This window comes from Meles meles, chromosome 9 (assembly GCF_922984935.1).
Source record: "Meles meles chromosome 9, mMelMel3.1 paternal haplotype, whole genome shotgun sequence".
Classification (NCBI taxonomy): domain Eukaryota; kingdom Metazoa; phylum Chordata; class Mammalia; order Carnivora; family Mustelidae; genus Meles; species Meles meles.
Window position 1 is genome coordinate 55,383,449 of NC_060074.1, and position 22,751 is coordinate 55,406,199.

General features: G+C 38.8%; 1 protein-coding gene across 8 annotated transcripts in view; it reads right to left on the reverse strand.

Annotated features, from left to right (window-relative positions):
* The window catches only part of LOC123951018 (cytohesin 1 interacting protein), a 72,461-nt gene that overhangs the window by 17,657 nt on the left and 32,053 nt on the right, over positions 1-22,751 (reverse strand). For 5 of the 8 annotated variants that reach the window (XM_046019582.1, XM_046019585.1, XM_046019586.1 and 2 more), the window contains 2 exons: positions 4,426-4,475; positions 4,174-4,228 (listed from right to left, as the gene is read on the reverse strand). In XM_046019582.1, coding sequence (XP_045875538.1) covers positions 4,174-4,228; positions 4,426-4,475 — 105 coding nt within the window. Of the gene's footprint in view, positions 1-4,173; positions 4,229-4,425; positions 4,476-11,783; positions 12,017-12,268; positions 12,272-13,981; positions 14,017-22,751 lie in introns of those variants that run through there. The other 3 variants (XM_046019588.1, XM_046019580.1, XM_046019581.1) reach the window with 3 other exon arrangements.

Below are 22,751 nucleotides of genomic sequence, written 5' to 3' on the forward strand. Positions count from 1 at the left end.
CTGGGTGGCTCAGTCATTAAGCGTCTGCCTTTGGCTCAAGGGCTCAGGTCATGATCCCAGAGTTCTAGGATCGACCCCGCAAGAAGCCTGTTTCTCCCTCTGCCTGCCTCTCCCCCTGCTTGTGCTCATGCTCTCTGTCTGTCAAATAAATAAATAAAAATCTTAAAAAAAGAAAAATCAGGTTTTTTATTTCCCAATGGAATAAAACAATAGTAGCCAAAAGCAAAGAGAAAAATCTCTGTGTATTTCTCCCAAGCTAAACCACTCATTACAGCAGCATATGGAACACTACACATCCAGGAAGGGAGATATGCCAACAATAATTATTTTAAATCAGAGCTCTGCAAATAATGACAATCTGCCCTGCATTTTTTCAAAAGTACTATAATTGACGCGATTACCTTCTTGTCTAAGTGCTTTCTGCTATGCCTGCCCTGAATACTCACTAGTTCACTAGCCCCCCAACCAGATTAGAAAAACTTATGCTTCATCTCTTGCCTCAGTTTGGCAAAAGCAGTTTGTTTTTGTTTTTATTTTTATTTTTGTGTCAAAGTGTACCAAGAACATTGCATAAATATTGCTAGAGTGGCCCAATGACCTATTACAAACATATTTGCCTTTTTCACACATTTAAGTTATAAAGCCTCGTTCCACTGAGAATCAAAATCAGCACCTGAGTTAAGTAACGCGATTCCTAAAATTAAACCACATTACAGCACCACTTCCTTGTGGAGAAGTTAATGACTGATGTTCGTTCCTTCTTATTATACATACAGGCTCCAGAACCAGAAATCAATCATATGCAAGCAACTCCTAGAAACTTGATTTTGTTAACATCTAAGGAATTTCTATTCTCTCTACAAGGCATGTTGAATCCGCATATCGTAAAGGTAGAAGAGACCTTTTAAAGATCAGTTAATATACTTCCCATCTATGGCAGAGACCTCTTAAACAGCTTTTCGGCCAGGAAGTGTTCTTGCTAGAGCCTGAACACTTCCAGGAATGGAAAGGTGATCTGGTTCATGGGGTACATGAACCAAAGCTCTAACAGTCACTCCTTTGGGAAACCACTGTTACAGCAATTCTTGTTAGCAGTGAGCATCTACCTTCCAGGTCCAGTGACCAAAGTAAGTAGAGGGAGGGCAAATGTGTTGATTTACACAGTTGGCTTATATGTTTGCAACCAGTATAAAATGTGTGGGTTGGGGATGGAGAAGAAAAGGCAGAGCACCCAATGTTATGGGTAGAAATAATTTCCCTCTCTCTCACCCGGTCTTCTGGGTCCCATTTTTAGATGCCAGTGACATAACAATTGCCTTCATTTCTTAGAGTTACAAAAGACACACTGCACTCCCTCAGGCCCAGTGACCTTCATGCAACGCCTGCCATTGGCTGATCTACTGGTACCGGGCACACTACTCAGTAATTTCTAAGATGTGTTATTTCATTGAAACTCCTAAAAACCCCACAAAGCAGCACTGAGAGAGTATGAACTTGATATGTGGGACTCTGATGTTTGTCTTGCTACCATACCATGCAATTCTCATTAGCAGTATAAACCTGGCACCCATGGAAATTCAGAGGAGGTGGACTTGTTTCTTTTCTAACATGCCCTTCACTTGGGAAACCAAGACCCAAATCCATGTTAACAGTGGGCACACAATTCGGGTATTTGGGGCTCTATCTGGTCTTCCAAAGGTTCCCAGGGCATTTCCCCCATTTGGTGACAACTGCGAATCTGAGCACTGCTAAAGACTAGATTAGGGGGCAGAGCTGACAATGGAAAGCACACACTAAATGGGAATTGGCACAGGAAAGGGTTCCTGCTTCCCTGGCTCATGCTGCAATTCCGAAGTGAAGTCATCAGCTCAGTGTTGCCCTACAAAAGTTCAAGGCGCTGCAGCCTGCTGTCCACTACGGATAGTTTTGACTCTTGCTTCATGTAGAGTCGGCATTCGTGGTATGGGGGAGAAGCACAGGGAAACAGTGACATATATCACAGAAGAAAGAGAAAAAAAGATCCCCATTTGTCACACTAAACAGGATACATGAGTGGTCATTGATCCTGTCTCCAGTAGCAACTGCCACACATCCTGTGGATAATTCTCATTTAAAAAGAAGCAGTCACAAAGAGCGCCACATCTCTCCAATGGAAAAGGAGTGTTCCGTGTGAATGGGGAATAAGTGAGAGTACTATGCTTCTAAACCCTGAGAGAAAAATTACAGAGTACACCAAATTTAAAAGTAGAATAGTTCAGAAAGTAGAAAGTAGGGCGCCTAGGTGGTTCAGTGGATTCAGCCTCTGCCTTTGGCTCAGGTCATGATCCCAGGGTCCTGGGATCAAGCCCCGCATTGGGCTCTCTGCTCAGCAGGGAGCCTGCTTCCCCTCTCTCTCTGCCTGCCTCTCTGCCTACTTGTGATCTATCTCTCTCTGTCAAATAAATAAATAAAATTTTTTTAAAAAAGAAAAGAAGAGAACGTAGAAAGTATCTTTCTTCCTCTTGTAGCCTTCTCCCTACTCATTCTGTTTCTTTATTCAGAAAGTATGTTTAACTTGGCTGTTTCCTGTCCCTCATCTTCAAATACACACCGACTTTCCAATTTGGGGGTTGATATTCAGTCACAAAAATTTTCTGAAAGCAGCATCAAAACTAAGACCTAAAAGCTGATATGCAGTGTAAAAGTATGATTATGCAAAAGACATCTAAAAGAAATGCAAAAGATGGAAGAAAAAAAATAATAATACTTAAGCTATTACTGTTGTACTTAATTAGATTAGGCTACATTTGACCTGATTCACCATCTTTACAAATATGGCCATGAAAGAGCAGAGAGCAAATGAGAAAATGAAATTCTTAGGCTATTAGAAATAGAAAATAAAGACTCTTAGAAACATCCTAGAGCATGAGACAACATGCAAATAAACCCAACTTTTCTAACGTGTTTCAAATAATAACGGTAAGGTGTTGCCACTAAGAAAAAACTCCAGGGGCACATGGGTTGCTCAGTCGGTTAAGCCTCTGACTCTTGGTTTTAGCTTGGTCTTGATCTCAGGGTTGTGAGATTGAGCCCCACATGGGGCTCCACACTCAGCATGGAGTCTGCTTGGGAGTCTCACTCCCTCTCCCTCTACCCTTCTTCCTGCTCATGCACACACACACTCGCTTCTCTCTCTCGAAACAAACAAATCTTTAAAAAAAAAGAAAGAAAAAGGTCCAAATTTCTTCTGTATATCTGAGATGAAAGTTTTAGTATTTCAAATGTAACAGGAGATAGATATGAATACATGCAGCCTCATACACACAAATTTACATGCTTTCAAGTACTTCTTGAATATGAAAGTATAGATTCAAAATCTCATATAAAGTATAAAAATGATGATGCAAAAATATCTGAAATGCAAATATATAAAAATGCACATCCGGGGGCACCTGAGTGGCTCAGTGGGTTAAGCCTCTGCCTTAAGCCTCAGGTCATGATCTCAGGGTCCTGGGATCCAGCCCCGTGTTGGGCTCTCTGCTCAGCAAGAAGCCTGCTTCCCCTCTCTCTATGCCTGCCTCTCTGCCTGCCTGTGGTCTCTCTCTCTCTCTCTCTCTCAAATAAATAAATAAAATCTTTTTTTTAAAAAATGCACATTTGTAAAGAGTCTTTCACTTTCTCATTTGAGACCTGGTGGATACCAAGCATTTCCGATCAGAAGACTTACAGGAAAATTAAGCAACTGAGAACAAGGAGGTGAGCATGTCTCAGGGGTTTTATTTTAACTGCTTCGATGTTTTCTTTCCTTGATGATACCTAGCATCCTGAAAAACTACTCCAAACAAACCACAGCACATTGAATAAAAGTCAGAGTGTTCATCACTCTCTAATCCTGACTTCACTATTTCCTCGCTAATATCAAACTAACAGAGCCACTTTCTTCATGAAAAGTCTGGAAAATTGAGTGGTGGCTGGATGGCTCAGTTATTAAGTGTCTGCCTTCAGCTCAGGTCATGATCCCAGGGTCCTGGTATCAGGTCCCACATCCAGCTCCCTGCTCAGCAGGAAGAAGCCTGCTTCTTCCTCTCCCACTCTTCCTGCTTGTGTTCCCTCTCTTGTTGTGTCTCTCTCTGTCAAATAAATAAGTAAAATCTTAAAAAAAAAATAAAATCTGGAAAATAGAAAACTGCCCACCTGAATTTCAAATCCAAATGTTCCATTATCTTGTTTTTCCACGGTAATGAGCTTTCTGTAATAATGAAGTAGAAATACACATGAAGATCAAAGTTTCACACTTGGCACGTTCTTATCATGAAGTAACTGTCACAGTTACAGATGGCTGACATTCAGGTAAACTGTAGTATGTAAGACTGTGTGTGTGTGTGTGTGTGTGTGTGTGTATTAGAGCATGCTGGTGGGAGACAAAAAATACATGAATCTCTTTACCTTTGAGACCAGGAAAAGTCACCTAAAGAACTTGATCTCGTCAAAGCAAGCTGAAAAATATAACAAGCACACCATTATCAAAAGGTCCTAAGACACATCTATAAAATGTTCAGAATCACAAAGGAATTTGTTCTTTATTACCTTCTTTGGCCCAGATCTGGGAAATGGTTATGTAAGGGTAGTAATTTCCATTCTCTACTGGGAGAAAAGGAGAGCCGAGAAAGGGAACGTTCAAGCATTAAAAGGCTAAAAGAGGCTCAGATAATAATATACCACCGCAAAAGAGTCCATGTAATGTGGCAAAACTCTAAAGCCTCCAAAAGAATGTCATATCTAATCTGTATTTAAAATAGCCCCTGAAAAATTAACCAGTACAATTTATAATCACACGGAAATCCGAAGAAAACAACACCCATAGAAAGACATATAAAACCCAAATACTTAATACTTTTTTGAGATACTGGTGAAATGACTGTATTTATTGTAAAAATTCAATATGTTACTGTTTTTAGAAGGCTATAATAATCTGTAAAGAACCAACACATATACAGAAATACAATTCAGGTGAAACCAGGGACTTAAAACCTCAATTCTGTTTTATGACTTATTTTTGCAATAGTTTTGGAAAAGTCAATGAGATTTACAGCCAAGAAAGGAAGGGAGCCTCAGAATGCTATAAACAGTATGAATACTGGCCCCTTCACCCCCGCTGCATGCTTTGGAAAAAAATTATATACACATAAACTTCCAGGATATATGCTACCCTTGTAAATAGGAAAAATAAGCAAAAGGAAGCATCTTGTTTCTCAGGTGATTGCTGTGAGTCTGTGTGCGTCTTTATTTTATTCCTTTAGGAATTAACACAAGTTAATTAGCCATTTCTCAAGTCTTGGTCCAGGGCCCAAAAATGTCAGCTTATGGTACTAGCTAAGCCATAGTGTTTCACTGTCCTGTGATATGCTTGTCGTCTATCAGTGAATACATTACAAAATGCCAGAAGAGCAACATATTGTCCAAACAACTACAAATAAGACAAAAAGGGGATGAAAAATCAGGGGAAAAAAAACATTTAAAAAATTAATGCACAAACAAAATCCTTATTAAGGCGTTTGTTAGGAGAGAAGCCTCTATCACTGCTAATGAGTTTAAATTACCAAGTACCAAATGCTAGCATTCTCACAAACTTTCTGAAATGGCTCAGTGTTCAGAATTTGCTTATTGATCAATAAAGCTACTATAAAGAAGAGCTGATCTTCCCTTGTTGATTCGGTGTAAATTAATTACATTTTGTAATTCCTTGTCTTTTCAGTTCTAGGCCTCAAACCATGTATATCATTCTGAAGACAGCACTAGGTGGGCCCAGTTCCAAAAATTCTCTAAATTTGGTTAAAAGTATTTGTTTCCAATTTGTAAGGACTAAGTGTAGAAGGCCTCCAATGATTTGTATGGTTTATTTCAGCCTGTTTGCCCTCCCCAACACACACATGGGCAGGAACCACTCAGCTATACAATGGGGTGTCTTCTTATGGAGGGGATGAACTTGACAATGGCCAGCATTCTCATCTCTCCGGAATACTGCACTCACATTGTCTTAATCTATTTTCATTATTTCTATCTGCCTGGCTTTTACCATCATTTCCGATTTTAAGGTACTTAGGTAGGTCATACCAACTTATGTTATCTGTTATCATAACTAGGGTTTCTATTCTAAAAATACTATCTTTGCTATCAATAGTCATATTATTCAGATATTCATATATGTAGAGGCAAGTATGTGTGTTTATGTAAGGGGTATGCTGGATCAAATACCTCCCTTCTATACATAATTATTGGTTTCCTTTGGGTCTCTTGGGGAATGTACTTATTTTACTTTCCACCGCAGTGCCTAGTGCAGGGCCTGGAATAGAGTGGAAACTTAAAAATAGCTAAATAGACAAACAGAACTAAACTACTAGACACCAATATAAGTAAATAAGTAGTGGTGAAAGATCAAATTCAGGAGGAATTTTTTTTTTTTTTTTTTTTTTTTTTTTTTTTGGTGTGAATGAGAAGCAGGACATTTCATTTTAAGTAGTGGATGGAGCGACACACTCTAGTGCTTTCTTCCCAGGGCGACTGAGAGTGTTTAATGAAACAGTTTTGCAAATGAGAATGAGCCTTCCTAATGTCAGGTGAGTACTGCAATTTGGAACGTGGAAGGTAGTTCTGGGTGCCCCTTTTTCACCTTCTTATAAAGGGAAATTTTTAAATTTTATTTTATTTTTTCTTTTTTTAAAGATTTTGTTTATTTGACACACAGAGAGAGATTACAAGTAGGCAGAGAGGCAAGCAGAGAGAGAGGGGAAAGCAGGCTCCCTTCTGAGCAGAGAGCCCCATGCGAGACTCAATCCCAGGACCCTGAGATCATGACCTGAGCCAAAGGCAGAGGCTTAACCCACTGAGCCACCCAGGCACCCCAGGGAAATTTTTTTAAAAAAAATATCCACTGAGTTAAAATACTTTTCAATTTTGTCTGTCAGCAGATTTTAAATATTCACAGGAAAATCTCCAGGGCAATCATTAAAAATGTAAAATTAAATTAAAAAAATCCAAAACATGTGGCAACATTAAAAATGAAAATCAAACCAAAAAAAAAGAACAACAAAAAAAATCTCAATCCAAAAACAACAAGAACCATAGAGAAAGGACCAATAGAAAGCAAAGGAAGATAGTAATGCCTTAATACATAACTGCCAAATGAATAAATGATAGCAAGAATTAATGAGTTATTAAAATTTCTACTCTTTCCTCAGCAATTTTAAATGCCCTCTTGCCAGACAAATAATCATAGCATTGATGGGAACCTCAAGATTCCATCTGTCCACCTGCAAACTTACCTTCTAAATAAAAAAACACTCTATTTAAATTCAAATCTAAAATCTGTAAGTCCAGAAGACAAATCCAAGACCTCCACACAGAAGGAAACTGCCCCACCTTTCTCTTCCTAACCTTTCTATCTAATTGTCTGACTGAAAATATTTGCCTCACACAACGTGAGACGCATGGCAGAGACTCGGTTCCTGTGGACTGACTGATTTGGGTTATCAGTGACACACACAAAAAAATCAGACTAAGTCAAATTATAAATTAGTTTCTACTCTGGATAAGCGATGAACCACTTTTAGGCACCTAATATTTAAATAAAAAAGAATTTAAATAAATTAGGAACCATCAAATTCTCTGACACGTGCCACATTTTGACACAAAGCCTCCTTGTCTTTGATCTGGGCTGTCAGACTCAGGCGATATGGAAAGGAATGTTCTCAGGGTTCAACCTTGCTCCCACACCAGACTACCTGCTAAAGTGGGAAGAAGTGTGCCTGCGGCCTCATGGAAGGCCTCAGCTTTGGAAGATGTTTTCCTGCAGCCCTTCTAGAGCGCGCGGTCTGGCTCTGGGATCTAACCAGTGGAGGCCGTGCTCCCGAATGCCCTCACAGCCAGAGCCTTTTCTCGGGGTTGCCGTGATGACACCGAGACACACAAATGAGGAACCGGTGTGTGATGAACAGCATATGCTGGCAACAGCTGTCTTTTATTACACATTATCTAATATGAGAAATCTAGGTTGGGCAATCTGGCAGGCCTGCAAATTACACATTCAATTACCGCCCTTGATTAGACAAAGCTCCTTAACCCCTCGCTGCCACTGATACAAAGATGCCGGGGGTGGGGGGAGCGGAGCTTATGATTCCTCTTCTTTTGTTTTTAGTTAAATGACTTAAAAGTTCAGGCATTAATATTCAAAATGTAATTTTTGCCACTGTGCAGTGATTCACAGTGCTCCTTTTCAGTAGGATGCCAAGACCAGATACTTCAGCCGTCAGTTTGCAAAAGATAGGGGTTAGGGTTAGCCAAAGAGCCGCAGGCCGGGAGGAGCTCCAAGTTCAATCCTGTAGCCACTTCTGCTGCTAAGTAACATTGTTACTTCCTGGTCCCCACTTAGTGTGTTCATTTCCTGAAAGTCCTAGGGGTGAGGAGAGGTTCCTTATCAATAGGGAAGGTGTTTCTTTTGTTTCTACTCTTTCAAAAGTCTACAAAATAGGTGCCCTGCTCACTTTCTAGTCCCTGCCTCCTTCTCACTGATGTCTTCCATGAATATAGCTTTTTTCCCTGTTCCCCTTTTAAGCCAGGAGCCTTGAGAGAGCAGGGTGCTGCAGACTGTGCTAAGATACTTGCTTAATGGAGTGGACTTCAGTTTCCTAACTCGTAAGTGCCCTTAAGGAACCCAAAGATACATCGCAGTTTCCCAGAAAAGTCTCACTGTGGACTCGTGAGTCTTTTCTAAGAAAAAAATGTGGGCTCTTGATTCCAGGTGTGTCACAGTATTAGATTAGAGGACACTTTCAAATTCTTTTGGAGTGAAATTCATACAGTTTTCTACCTGAAGTATTCATTGGGTGCTTAAAATACTTTGTTGCAGTTAGGAACACTTGGCAGCTTTCGCTCCAGATGGGGCTAGAGCCAGAAATGAGGAGAAAGCTCCTGGAAGGCAGAGTCCACCCCAGAAATACACACTTAACAGAATTCTGTATCTGAGCAATAATTCGATAACCCCAAGACTGGCAGGCAAAAGCAGCCTGTGGTACTACTGAGGTGCATTCCAGCTTCTGACCTGGTCCTCAGGCCCCTGGCTCTTGTGACAAGCTTTGGTGAACACTGACTTCCTGATGCAACCTACTACCCTCGGACGAGTGTCCCATCAGGCACAATCACTACGCCTTTGGCATCACCACATTTATAAAGCCTCTCCTTACTTTCTCTGGTCTCCTTCCCACTGCGTCTTCCATTGCAGGGATTTTTTTTTTCCCCTGAAACCATGTTCAGAAGTAGAAGCTGCACTGCGATGTCTATCACTTCCTATAAATACAGGTACGGAGATAATATGCACACACACAAGTCTATTTTTAAGCAATTCTGAGTGTAAACACCCAAATGCTTCTGAAGATTCATCTGAAACTAGAGGCTCACCAGATAAAGCTTTGCAGAAACCAAAGCCAACAATAACGAGAAGTATGAATTGTTGACGTCAGCCTGAAAGTGTCGAAAATAACAGTGGGCAGAGAAACACCTGCTCCTGGGATTGCCTCACAGGGATCTTGTTGCCTGCAATTCAGTAGGTGCCAAATGGGTGATTATTGTCTAAAAACCACTTAAAAGAAATGAACATCCATTTGGAAAGTTCTGAAATGTTGGGATAAACTTGCATTGAGTCTCATTGATGATAATTGAAGAGGCTTGTTTTGCTTTCTTTTTTTTCTTATAGTAATTCTCACAACAGGAAGAAAAACTTGTTTGAGTAGGGTTTACTATGGGAAAGAATACAAGAAAAGGGAGAAGAGAGGACCTAAAAAGAGGAGAACATCAGAAAAATTCATTGGTGTGGGAATGTGTGCATGGATATGTTCACTTGTATGTGTTATATAAGTATGCACAGTGAGTGTTTCATTTCCCTCAATCTCCCTCATTATCTCCTTCCGATAACCTCTTGCTTGTCCTCTCTTAGTCCACGAGTCTTCACCCATGCTTAAAACCAGATGTGACTCCTCCAGCTTCACTGCCTTTCACACCCAAGTTTCTGGGTCTCCTCTCCATTCCACCCACTTTTTCTTTCACCAGTTACTGCAAAAGTTGCTCCCTCGCCACTCATCCCTACCCACTTAGCGGCACACCATGTTTCTAAAGTGAGTTTCCTAAAACCCTCTTCTGCTCAAACACACCCAGTGGCTCCCTGTGCTGGTCAAATGACTACTTCATCAGGGGAAGTGTTCAAGTGTTTCGTAAAGCAGCCTAGCTCTGAGGTCTCCCCTCCCCTCCCACAGACACTTACTTGGTCCTCTGGACACAGTAATGTGCTGTTACCTCAAGGTGCCCTGAAGGCCCCCAGATCTGTGCCTAGGCATTAATTATTGCCTTGTTCTGGAATACCTTTCAATCACTGGAATATGTATCCTTCAAGGTTATCTTAAAAGGCATGTCCTTGGATTTGAGCATTTATGTTGTATAATGCCTATTGGTTCTGCCAACTGAATTTTTAACCCTACAAGACCAGGAAACGTGTTCTTCTCATCTCTGTACCTCCTACACTCCTCTATATCTGAAAACTGAATAAAGATCTTGGTGCTTCCCACAGCTGCTTTATTTTCAGGCAAGTAGTAAATTGATAGAAATGTTCATCATTTGATTAAGCTTAATGTCATAAAAGCATTTCGGATTTAAAAAGATCAAAAATCCATGCCATGGCAAATTATGCCTTTATCTCATTGTGAAAAATAATGAGGAATCAGCTATATACATCACTGAGAAAAGATCATGACTCTCCCTCTATGCCATACTCTCTAATCCTGAAATTAGGAGGCTTAAGAGGAGCCCGTGATGCACAATAGGATTTGAGGGCAAAACTTCATGCTTTAAAGCAATTCTAATTCTAAATTCAGATATGTCCTTGCAGCATGATAACAAGTTACATAACCAAAACCTGAAGAGGTTAAAATATTGTTTGCAAAATTGGAAATTATAGAATGAAAGAAACAAACTCAACTGGACATGGTTTTTTCCAAATAAGTTTTCATCTCTAGGGAAATACCTTGCAATAAAAATGAAAAACAATAGCATAATTACTGAGCACATACTACATATCAGTCAGGTGTTAAGCACTGCACACTTCCTCACTTAAGCCACAGAAGAACTCCTTGGGGTGGTTCTATTGTTATCAGCATTATAGAAAAAAGAAAACTAAATAGTAGAGGGGCAAATGACTTGCCCAAGTTCCCACAGCTAGGAAAGGACTGAGCTGGTATTCAATCAGTCATTCAAACATCCAATAAAAGCCTTAATTCCCAATAACATTAGGAACGTGTCTATGCCCCAGCACTGAAAATAATGAAGTCAACAAAATTTGTCCTGAAGGAAAAGTACTCTCTTTGGATTGGAAATAACTATCAAGGAGTGCACCTGGGAGGGAAGGAATCAATGAGACATATCCAAGGGGAAAAGATCAATAATTCTCAAACTGGCCATGTCTATATGCACTAAGTAAGTTCGATGTACTTAACGATTTCCATTTTACCTCAATACCTCTTCACATGAGAGAAAAACAATCTCCTTTCAATTTTTTGCCTGGAAAAAATTTTTTATTATGGTCTTAAATCTTTTGGACTAGTCCACGAGCTCTGTGGGCTCCCCGTCTCCTTCCTCACCCATACTCTTAGTGACTAATTCCAAAGCCTCTAAAATACAATTTCGGTGTGAAGCCAGACAAATATATCAACTCTGTGCTCAGAGAACATGAACACTTAGAAAATACAAAACAGTAATCATACCTGCTTTCTTCCCCGAGGCAAAGTAGCCACGGTGTCTGCCAGCATTTGAATCCTTCTATTATCATCCATTCGCAAGCTGCCCTTGAGCTGGGGGTAAGAACTAAACACTGGACCAGCACAGTAGTCCGCCAAATTGCCATTGCTGCCCTGTTGCACGAGCCTTTGTAAAGACATTGTGAATAGAGATTACTCCAGCTCGCACATGGTTGAGTGGCCTTGCAGGACAGGGGAAGCTAAAAGTCTAATTCTCTGACAAGCAGTCAAAAGTAGCAAAGCAGAAAGAGCCCATGTGACTTCTGTGGTTTTAGGTACTTGTTACACAAACCCTATCTTGCAGTTCACTCCCATTTCTCAATGTTTTTTTTTCTTTAAGCTCCTGGAAGAAACTAGTTTTACCATTAAAAAACAGCAACTTATTTTTTTCTCTTTCAAACAGCCAGAACTCTCATGCTTTTATGTTCTACGGCAAGTTGTGTTCAAAACACCATCTGCCTTTTTTTTTTTTTAAAGGAAGAAAGAAAAATTTCCCCAAGTTCTGCCATGTGTTACCCACACTTTCTCCTACTCACTATGGCAGTGCAGTGTCAAAGTCAGGATATGCAGACACTGAGTTTTGTGGATAGAAGTAAGAAGGACAGGGTCCAGTCATAATGTCTCTTATGGAGTCCTTGCAATGTACTTTCCCTGAAGTACACCCTAGCTCATTAATGTTCATCAAAAAGACATTGTATCTGCCACTTGGGCTGTAACTATTCAGAATTCTTCTGGTTGCCCTTCTACTACTTTGTCCTAACTAAAATGATCCATCATCTTTATAAGGAGCAATGAGAGGGGAAGACCAGCACACTCAGAGTTCAAAGTTGGCCCTATCTTAGACAGCACTTTGTAGCAGCATCAGCCGGTGGTCCTGGGGGAAGAATGGAAAGGACAGGAAGATAGCAGGCAAACCATGATGGCATAAGAATGTTGCCCATTGGTCCCTGAAGGCTCAGATGGGTCAAGGGCACCCTCATGAAGTACACAAAATCACAGATACTTTTTCCAGTGGGGGATTGGGACATGTAGTTTTGAGAGGACTGGTTTCAGAGGAAGAGCAAGGGATGTAAGTAGAGGAAAGAATAAAAACAGAATACAAAAAAAGAAGTTTTACATACTACAAAAAGTCAACTGTGATTTTCAAAGTAATTTTGGAGGTCAAAAGTAGAATGTAAAAGAGTAGAAAGTTGTGAACTAAAATGGAAGTCAGGGTGAATTCAGCTCAAGCAGAACCTGCCAACTATAAATGGTAAAGTCGAGTTAACAGTGCTTCAAGAGATAGAGCTACTTCAGGAGTTTTTAAAACCTGATCACAACGTAATTCACTATAATTGGAATTGGATTAGGACATGAACAAAATGATGTCTCTAAAAACACAAAAATATCTAAATCAAGGATTAAAAATGTGTTTGCCTTCAGGTACAAGATGAGTAAAATATTATAAATGTATAAAACAAAAGAGAGTGGTAGAGACTTTGACAACTAAATAATATGTCAATTATGAAAACATTTAGTGTGTGTGTATGAGAGAGAGAGATTCTTTTTTTTAAAGATTTTATTTATTTATTTGACAGAGATCACAAGTAGGCAGAGAGGCAGGCAGAGAGAGAGAGAGAGAGGAGGAAGCAGGCTCCTTGCCAAGCAGAGAGCCCGATGCAGGGCTCGATCCCAGGACCCTGGGAACATGACCTGAGCCGAAGGCAGAGGCTTTAACCCACTGAACCACCCAGGTGCCCCGAGAGAGAGATTTTAAAACATCTCTAGGCTGTGAGGTACAGGACTTAAATCAACACTGTTAATTGAGGACAGCAGTCTACCTGTCCCCTAGGTATTTATGAAGTTAGGTAAATATTTTAGCATTTCAAAATGCCAAGTGAAGATTAAACATTTGCCTGATATAAGACCACATAGACCAACTGACAACCAAGTGTCATAAATTAATGCTAAAATTGTATAATTTAGTATGTTATAATCTTAAGCTAATATAAATTACAAAAGTATATTATTAAATTAAGAAATTGGAAAATGATTTTTTTACTTAATTTATGAAATGTGGTTTTTTTTTTTTAAAGATTTTTTATTTATTTATTTGGCAGAGAGATCACAAGTAGGCAGAGAGGCAGCTGAGGGGGGGAACAGGGCAGGGGAGGCAGGGTCCCTACTGAGCAGAGAGCCTGATATGAGGCTCAATCCCAGGATGCTGAGATCATGACCTGAGCCAAAAACAGAGGCTTAACCCACTGAGCCACCCAGGTGCCCCTGAAATGTGTTTAAGGAGTAAAATTTTTCAAATCAAATTTTTCAAACCAGAGACAAAAGCAGATCTGACGTTCAACCAGTACATACCAGTATAGTCACATTTGTTAATTATAAATTGAGACTGGATCTATTCTGATTGGCCAGTTCCCTGTTCTGATTGTTCAAGTCCTGTGTCATACCAGTTATTAAATATTTTGAATAACATCCCATATCCTTTATGATAAAATGTGGGGAAACACTAAACTTTTTATACAAATATGACTTCAAGCCTCAAACACTAGACTCACAAATGTGTTCAACTATTTACAACTTCTTTTTTCTATAGAATTTACCTCAGGACAATTACACTATTCTGAACTCTCTTCCTCTTCATCCTCCCCTTTATATTATAAAGGTGATTCTAAAAGTGAATCAGATAAAGCTATTTACCTACTCAAAAGATTTCAGAAATACCTCAGTGTTCATAAAATAAAACTTTAAAAAATTGCAGTTCTATCTAACTTCATTCTCTCAAATGTCATATTACTTTTTCTTAGATCTTTCTCTGAGACTTAGCATATTATACTTATACTTTGAAAGCAAGGGCCATTTTGTATCTTTAAATTTATATTCATGTCCTATGTGTAGAAAGTGTTCAAGAAATGTTTGGGGTTTGGTGGTTGCTGTTGTTTTTAAAGATTTTATTTATTTGAGAGAGAAAGTGAGAGAGAGAGAGAGAGTGCGCACAAGCCCGTGAATGGGGGAAGAGGAAGAAGGAGAAGCAGACTCCCCTGCTAAGCAACATGCCTGATGCAGGCCTAGAAATATTTGTTACTAAAAAGAAAAGGACAGGGAAGTAGATATTTAACAAAATGAATTAAACAATATTCTTCTAAGGCATCAAAGAAGAAAAACTAAACTAGCAGAAAATGTTTATTCCAAATATTCCAAAGTGCCACAATCTTCTATAAGGAATAATCTGAGAGATGTGAAAAGAATCTCTTCTAAAATATGTTTCTCATCTATTCAGAAAGCTAACATCCCATTATTGGCAGGGCGGGCATTCTTATTTGAGGCATTTTGTTCATAAATATGCAAATACTCTTGGAATGAATCAATCTTTAGTACAAATTAGATGAATCCCGAGGAGCTGGAACGTGGGGATGTTGTACTGGAGCAGGTGAGAAGGGTATGACAAAAGTACTGAACACAGAAAGCAGAGGGTCTAGAAGACAAACTTGGCCAACTCTGTAACCTCTATGACATTCACAAACAGTGATAGGAAGGTTGACAACAGGGGTTTGTGGCTAACTGCTCAAATCCTGGCTCTCTATTCAACAGTACTGTGACCTTGTAAAAGTCACTTAATCTTTCTGCTTTGGCCTGAATTGTGTCCCTCTACAGTCATGTATGGAAGTTCCAAACCCCAAGGTGACTGTATTTGGAGATAGGACCTATAATTAAGGAAGTAACTAAAATTAAATAAAATCATAGCATGGAGTCGTGACCCCATAGGATTAATGTCTTTCAAAGAAGAGACATCAGAGAACTAGTGCTTGCTAGCTTGCTCTCTGTCCCTTTGCCATGTGAGGACATAGAGAGGGGATAGTTTTCTGCAAGTCAGAAAGAGGGCTCTCACAAGGAACTCGGGTACTTTGACTTCCCAACTATAATAAACCATAGTAACTATAAAAAATTTCAGTTGTTGAAGCTGTCCAGTCTGTGGTATTGGTCCAAGCTGACTAATATACTCTCTAAACCTCAGTTTTTACATATCTAAAATTAAAATATGTAGGGAGAAACAGATCAAATAGTTCAAGCATAGCACTTGGTACAAAGTAAAGTATTACTACTGAGTTTTAAGTAATAAGAATTCAAAGGAAAAACTTCAGAGGAAATTGCTTGAATTTTCTACAGAATTATCTATTACCAAATGCTCATAATGCAACAAGAATGCCCTCATCCATCTGAGAGTAGTCTAGAGCTTAGAATACATGTGAAAATCCTTACCATCGTATACCAGGCAGATTATGCTTGCAAAGCATTGCAGAGCCAATGTCTGAAATTACTAGATTACCATTAGCCCGATTCACCTCTTCATTAGTGTAGATATGGGAGAGAAGTGAGTTGCTCAAAAAATAAGAATTCCCCTGTATCCTTCAGATTCTAAGATTGTTGTTGAGTTTTTGGCTTTATTTTGGCCCTTTGCCTTTATTTGCACAGAAGGCCTTTATTGGGTTCCTGAAATACCATAGGATTTTGTTTCGTTTCGGTTTTTCATTTTGTTTATTTGTTTTATTTTATAGTTTTGTCTTTCTTTGTACAGGAAGCCCATATTTAGTTACATGGACTGACAAAAGAGACAGGATAAAGTCCTCCAGACAATATTTGATTCTTTTATGTTTGAATTTATGTAAAGTAGATTTGGTTTGGTAAGGTTACTCTCATATCTGAGAGCCAACCACCAGTGACAACTGTTTTGTCCTATTTCTCATCTTATTTGAATTACCTAACTGGGTAGATGGGGCTCTCTATCTTCCCCACTCAGTGTGGGTCACTGGGATTCTGAGAGCATTCCTGAAAGAGGAGGAGCCTTTTTCAGAAAAGGGTAAATTACAATCAGGCCTAGTTCTGAAAAATAGCAAACTCAGGAAAGGGAAATAACAGAAAAAGAGGTCATGAAGTCCCTATATGGGAAATCTTAATGTGGATACAAACCAAATATTAGCTTAGAGTTGTGACGTAAAACCACACATACACATGCGTACAACTTTAAATCTAATGTAAATAATAGCTAACACTAGATCATATCCATTACGGTTTTTTTTAAGATCTTATTTATTTATTTGACAGACAGAGATCACAAGTGGGCAGAGAGGCAGGCAGAGACAAAGAGAAGCAGGCTCCCTGCTGAGCAGAGAGCCTGATTTGGGGCTAGATCCCAGGACCCTGGGATCATGACCTGAGCTGAAGGCAGAGGCTTTAACCCACTGAGCCACCCAGGTGCCCCTTATCTATTATGGTTTACTACAAGTGCAAGGAAACAATTTTCTGATCTTTTAAAGCTTAATCCAATCAAATAATGAAGCTCTGGGTAGATTATAGTATCAGCCAAGAGATTTAGCTACGAATTCATCTGGGGCCTTAAACAGATTATCTAGATCAGTGTTTCATGAATCCACTCAGTAAGATCATTTTAAGCCTTCTTTCAAGTGTAAAAGTACATGATCTTGATACATTCATTTTGTGTATTTATCACATAGAAAAATCATTAACTGCATTTTTTTTTTTTTTTTGCCTTAACCTCTTCGGGTTTAGGGCGAGTCATCTGAGTGTAGAGAAACATGCCAAAGATCAGTCTCTGGGAGGTTCCATGTTAAAGCTATAAAGTTATACATGGGCCACTTGGAGATGATAGGTATGTGTGTAGGGTTTTATAGCATCTTTGCAGATGTGTCAATGTTATCTATACAAAATGCTCTGTAGGTAAAGAAGACAAGTCTTTAAAAGACAGTCTCTACCATAATTTTAAGAGTGTACTCCTCCAAATATAAGCAGATCCTTTGTGTAACCTGGAGAAAAGAAGAAAGTAGACGTGACAGCTTCTGAGATTTCCAGCCCTGACCTTAACCACAGTAGTTCTGCTTTTATTTGCTTTAGACTTTGTTCCTCCTTATACCACATGGTTTTCTTGGGTTAAAAGATTAAAACTGAATGAAAACAACAGGCTGAGAGAAGAGAGAAAAGAATCAACTCATACTATGTGAACAACAGTAGCCTTTGAAGTCACTTTATAAGAAAGTGTCGGTCCACAAATGAGTTTCCCAAAATCCAAACATGTCTCCCTTTTGGAGGGAAAAGCCCTAATAGTGAGACAGTTAGGGTCCATGGGAACGAGCCCCAAATGAAAAACATTGGGAACCTAGGTACTTTCTGTCCACTGCTGTTGTTAAACTGCTTCTGCTACACAGCAGAACCAGGACGTAGCCGGGACACTGCCTCATATACAAGCCAGACTCAAAAACAGAGGAGCCCCGGCTCCAAAAAGCACCAATGAGCTTCCCGAGTCACCTGCCAATATTGACCAATCAGGACAAGGTTCTTCCAGCTGGTTAGAAAAAAGGCACTTTATCCACATAAGCGGGTCCTGCCTTGGGTTTGGGGATTCCTGCTTGGCTATTGCCTGTAGGTGCTGTTACTGCTATAGCAACAGTAAAAACTCTCTTTAAGCATAAACGCAAAGTAACCAGCATAATCAGTAGTCAAAAGATTCCTAATTCAGGATTTGTTGAAAACAGTTTTTAAACAATTTTTTCTTCGTGAATTTATTAAGACAAAAGTGGAGAAATTGAGGTACATTTGCATCCCGAAAAAGTCATACTATGAAATGAAGATGCCTTTCTGAGAAGTATTAAATCTCTAAGAGAAAAAGAGTGGCTACCTATTACGAGTACTTTCCTTGCTTGAGAGGTATTATCTTACCCAAAACAACATACATAGGTATGTATGTATATATCTATATATAGATAGATAGATATTATTGCTCTAATAACCATGAAATAAGCAGATAATATCAGCCAAACCTAATAAAAAGTGGGTGGTTTCCAGTTGTATATAGGAGTAATTCATTGAAATGAGTTTATTCAAATCCATTTCAAAGAGTAGGACCTTATGCATTTGGGCAAGAAGATAAAATATTTATAAATAGATAATATATACATATGTGTGTATCCATATATATGTGTGTGTGTGAAGGAGAGGGAGAGAGAGATGACATAGAAATCATAAATAGACCAAAAATCATAGAAGAAATTGAGAAAGTAGTCAGAGGTCAAACCTTTAAAAAGTATTGAGGTCCAGGGGCGCCTGGGTGACTCAGTGGGTTAAGTCTCTGTCTTTGGCTCGGGTAATGATCTCAGGGTCCTGGAATCCAGTCCTGCTTTGGGCTCTCTGCTCAGCAGGGAGCCTGCTTCCCCCTCTTCCTCTGCCTGCCTCTTTGCCTACTTGTGATCTCTCTCTCTGTCAAATAAATAAAATCTTTAAAAAAAAAATATTGAGGTCCAGGTGATTATCGGTGTTATGCCAGTTTTTCAAGATAGGGATAGTTTTATATTAATTATCACAGACATAAAACAAGATGCATTCCATAAAGCTGACTAATCTGATCTTAAACTAAATATAGAGGGAGAAAAGTAAGGAAGGATGGAAGGAGGAAAGGACAGACAGGAGGGAGAAAGGGAGGGAAGGGGAAAAAAAACAGAAGGGGAGAAGGGGAAGGAGAAAATTAAGTCAGTCTCGCTTATTAATTCTGACACAAGGATCCTAATTAAAATATCAAATTGTGGAGCACCTGGGTGGCTCAGTAGGTTAAAGCCTCTGCCTTTGGCTCAGGTCATGATCTCAGGATCCTGGGATTGAGCCCCGCATCAGGCTCTCTGCTCAGCGGGGAGCCTGATTCCTCTCTCTCTCTCTCTCTGCCTGCCTCTTCACCTACTTGTGATCTCTGTCTGTCAAGTAAATAAAATTTTTTAAAAAATCAAATTGAGTCCACTAGTGAATTAAAAATAATGCTTCTCAACCAAGTAGGCTGTATCCCAGGAAAACAAGGATTGTTCAACTTTAGGACATAAAATATTAACAGAAATCACTAAGTTGCTGGATGAAAGAAGGTTTCAATGCAATAGATGGTAAATCTATCAAGATTCATCTTTGCTTTGGAAAATCCCAAGTAGGGATTTGAAAACTCCAAGTAGGGATAGGAGGAAAACTTTTTTTAACATAATGAAGAGTATCTGCCAGAAACACCCACCAAATATCACCCTCAATGTTGACATGTATTTCCACTGGAGTGAGAAGGCAGTGATGACAATAACCTTCATGCCTGTCACTGTCGTACCCTGCTTCACAGATAGGAGGTAGAAAATGTGTACAAAGACAAAACTGTAAGCTTTAGTGATGATATGGTTGCATAATTAGAATATTTAAGACAAACCACAATCCACCAAAGAACGGACTTAGATGATTTTAAGTGTAGGATTCAAAGAACAACATATAAAGAGAAATGAATTTATCATACAGCAGCAATGGATGAAAAGAACTGTATTAATGAGGGAAAGAAACATAATTAAAATAACCAAAAGCTATAAAATAGAAATGAACCTAGGGTGTTTAAGATTTGATGAAGTTTATAAAGTCCAAACCAAGCAAAAGGAATATCATGTTCCTATATGAGAAGAGTCCTTCTTACAAAGCTATTATCCCCCAGTTTTCTAAGGTAGCCAATGTACTGCAAATCAAACTCCCCACAGGTTTGATTGGCTTCTTTTTCACATTCGACATACATTCTTACATTCATCTGAACAAGAAAGTGCACAAGACTAGCCAAGAAGAATTTGAAAATAATAGTGGTGGGTGAGAATGGGCATTGAGAAAACTGCTTTATTTGTATCAAAAGATATTATAAGAGTTAAAACTGTCACATAGAATAGCTCAATAAAAAGAATGTGAACAAATATAATGTTGGCAGATGAATAGAGATTCCCAAAACATATCCACGTATATTCAGAAATGTATCGTATCATCAAGGTAATTTATTTCATTAAGAAAAGAGCAGACCTTTCAATAAATGAGGTTGGTACCCACCTGGAAAAAATTAAGTCATAGTCTTTTATTACAATATAATAATAAATTCAAGATGGCTTAAATGGTTAATTATAAAATTAATTTTACATAGATGAAATAATAACAGAAAATATAGAATCTTTTAGTAAGATTAGGTTGGGAATAGTTTTTCTAACAACACAAAAGTCCGGACAGTGTTAGCAACATAAAGATTAAAAATCTGTGTTTACTGAAAGCTATAATTTACATAAGTTAAAGCTAAGAGGGGCAGATAACAAGAAATTTCTTGTGATGTACAACTAGATTAAGGCCATAATATATAAAGAGTTCTTAAAGTTACACTTTACAAAAAAGTATTTGAATGAGCAAAAGCTGTGAACAGATAATCTGCAAGAGGAATACAAAGCACTGGCACATTTATTAAAGGATATTCAAACATGTTAGCAGTGAGGAAATTAACTTGAAATAATAGAGACAAATTTTTGCCTACCAGATGAACAAAAAGATAAAAATGGGTCATGTCTAGTGTTGGTAAAGTTACAATGAAGTGGGCTTTTCGCACTTTGTAGGAACATAAATCAATAAAGCTTTATTAGTAATTTGACAGTTTTGAAATTAAAACATACATATCAGGAATCCTGCTTCTAAGAATTTACCCTACAGAAGTACTCTTACACATGCAGAAAACAGTGCAAGAAGGTCTCTTGTGGCATTGCTTGTAATTTTGAAAAACTGGAGTTTTAAATGTATATAAACTGAGAAGTGTCTAAATAAGTAATGGTAATTCCATGTAATGTTCTGCACCCATTAGAAAATATGAAAGAGACATCCTTATGCATAAATAGCGTTAAGGCAAATAAAGCAAGAAAAAAGAACAATGTGAGTAATAGAATCCCATGCTTTTTCCTTAAAGAAAGATCACATACGTATATGTACTCTAACATTATATCAACCTAAAAAAACAAAAACAAAAACAAAAAAAACTCTGCACAGATATATGCCAACCTGTGAGTAGTGGTTCCCTCTGGAGAAGGGAAGTGGGGGCAGGGAGGGAGCAGTGTGAAGGAAGACTGACAAAATTTATTCTACATATGGTTTGGACCTTTTATAGTAGGTATGTGTTCATATATTAGTTGGTCAGGTTTAAAAATACCAATAACTCACAGAGAATTTTTAAAAGCCAATCATATTTTGTTGCTAATAGTATCTTCACATTTTCTGGGTCCTCGTACTTGTTTTTTTATAGATAAGAATTATTGGATGTTTGCTATTTGTTGATGAGCTAACATTTTTGTTTGCTGAATGGGATTTTTTTTTCACCCATTTAGGAAATTCTTTCATATTTCTTTATCATTTTCTTTCAACCAAGTAGACTTCTTCTTCAGAAAGGACTGCCAAAGTCCCCACAACAGTGTAGCAAAGGAGAGGAACACAGTCACTGGCCACCAATTTTTATGCAGGTAAAGGGCATTTCTCAGCTGCCTAGTTCAGTTCTCATTAGTCATTCATCACCCTTCCCCTTCCCCACAACACACGCAGAGTTCCATTTCAAAATCCAAATCTTTCATCAAAATTCAAGATAAACAAGTGACGGTGTTCCTTCCTCTTTCCTTAGCTAACACCCTGCGTCACTCTTGGTGCTTGGTTTTTTCCTTCACTTGCCCAGGGCCTGCGGGCAGTGCCAGCCCCACAGAGCAGGGAAAGGTTGGGGGTGGTTAGAAAGTAGCTTCTTAGAAAACCAGAAGCCTATTTGAGACTGGAATTTTGTGTACTACTTGGAAAAATAAAATACCTACCTAATAGGTAGGTAATTTCTTCCTGACCTTTGAATAAAATCCGAACTCCTTAGCCTATCCTTTAAGGTTGTGTATGTTTTAGTAGATCCTATGACCTCGTATCACACCACATCCTGGTTACAGGGCCCTTTCCTCTGACCCTCCAACAGAAAGCAGTTTCTCCTCATGGTTTTTTGCATTCACTCTCTCCTCTGCCTGAAACAGTGCTCTCCCCATCAAATTTCAGGTGTCTTGTCCTTCTCTCTCTCTCTCCAAATGTCAGCACACATATTACGTA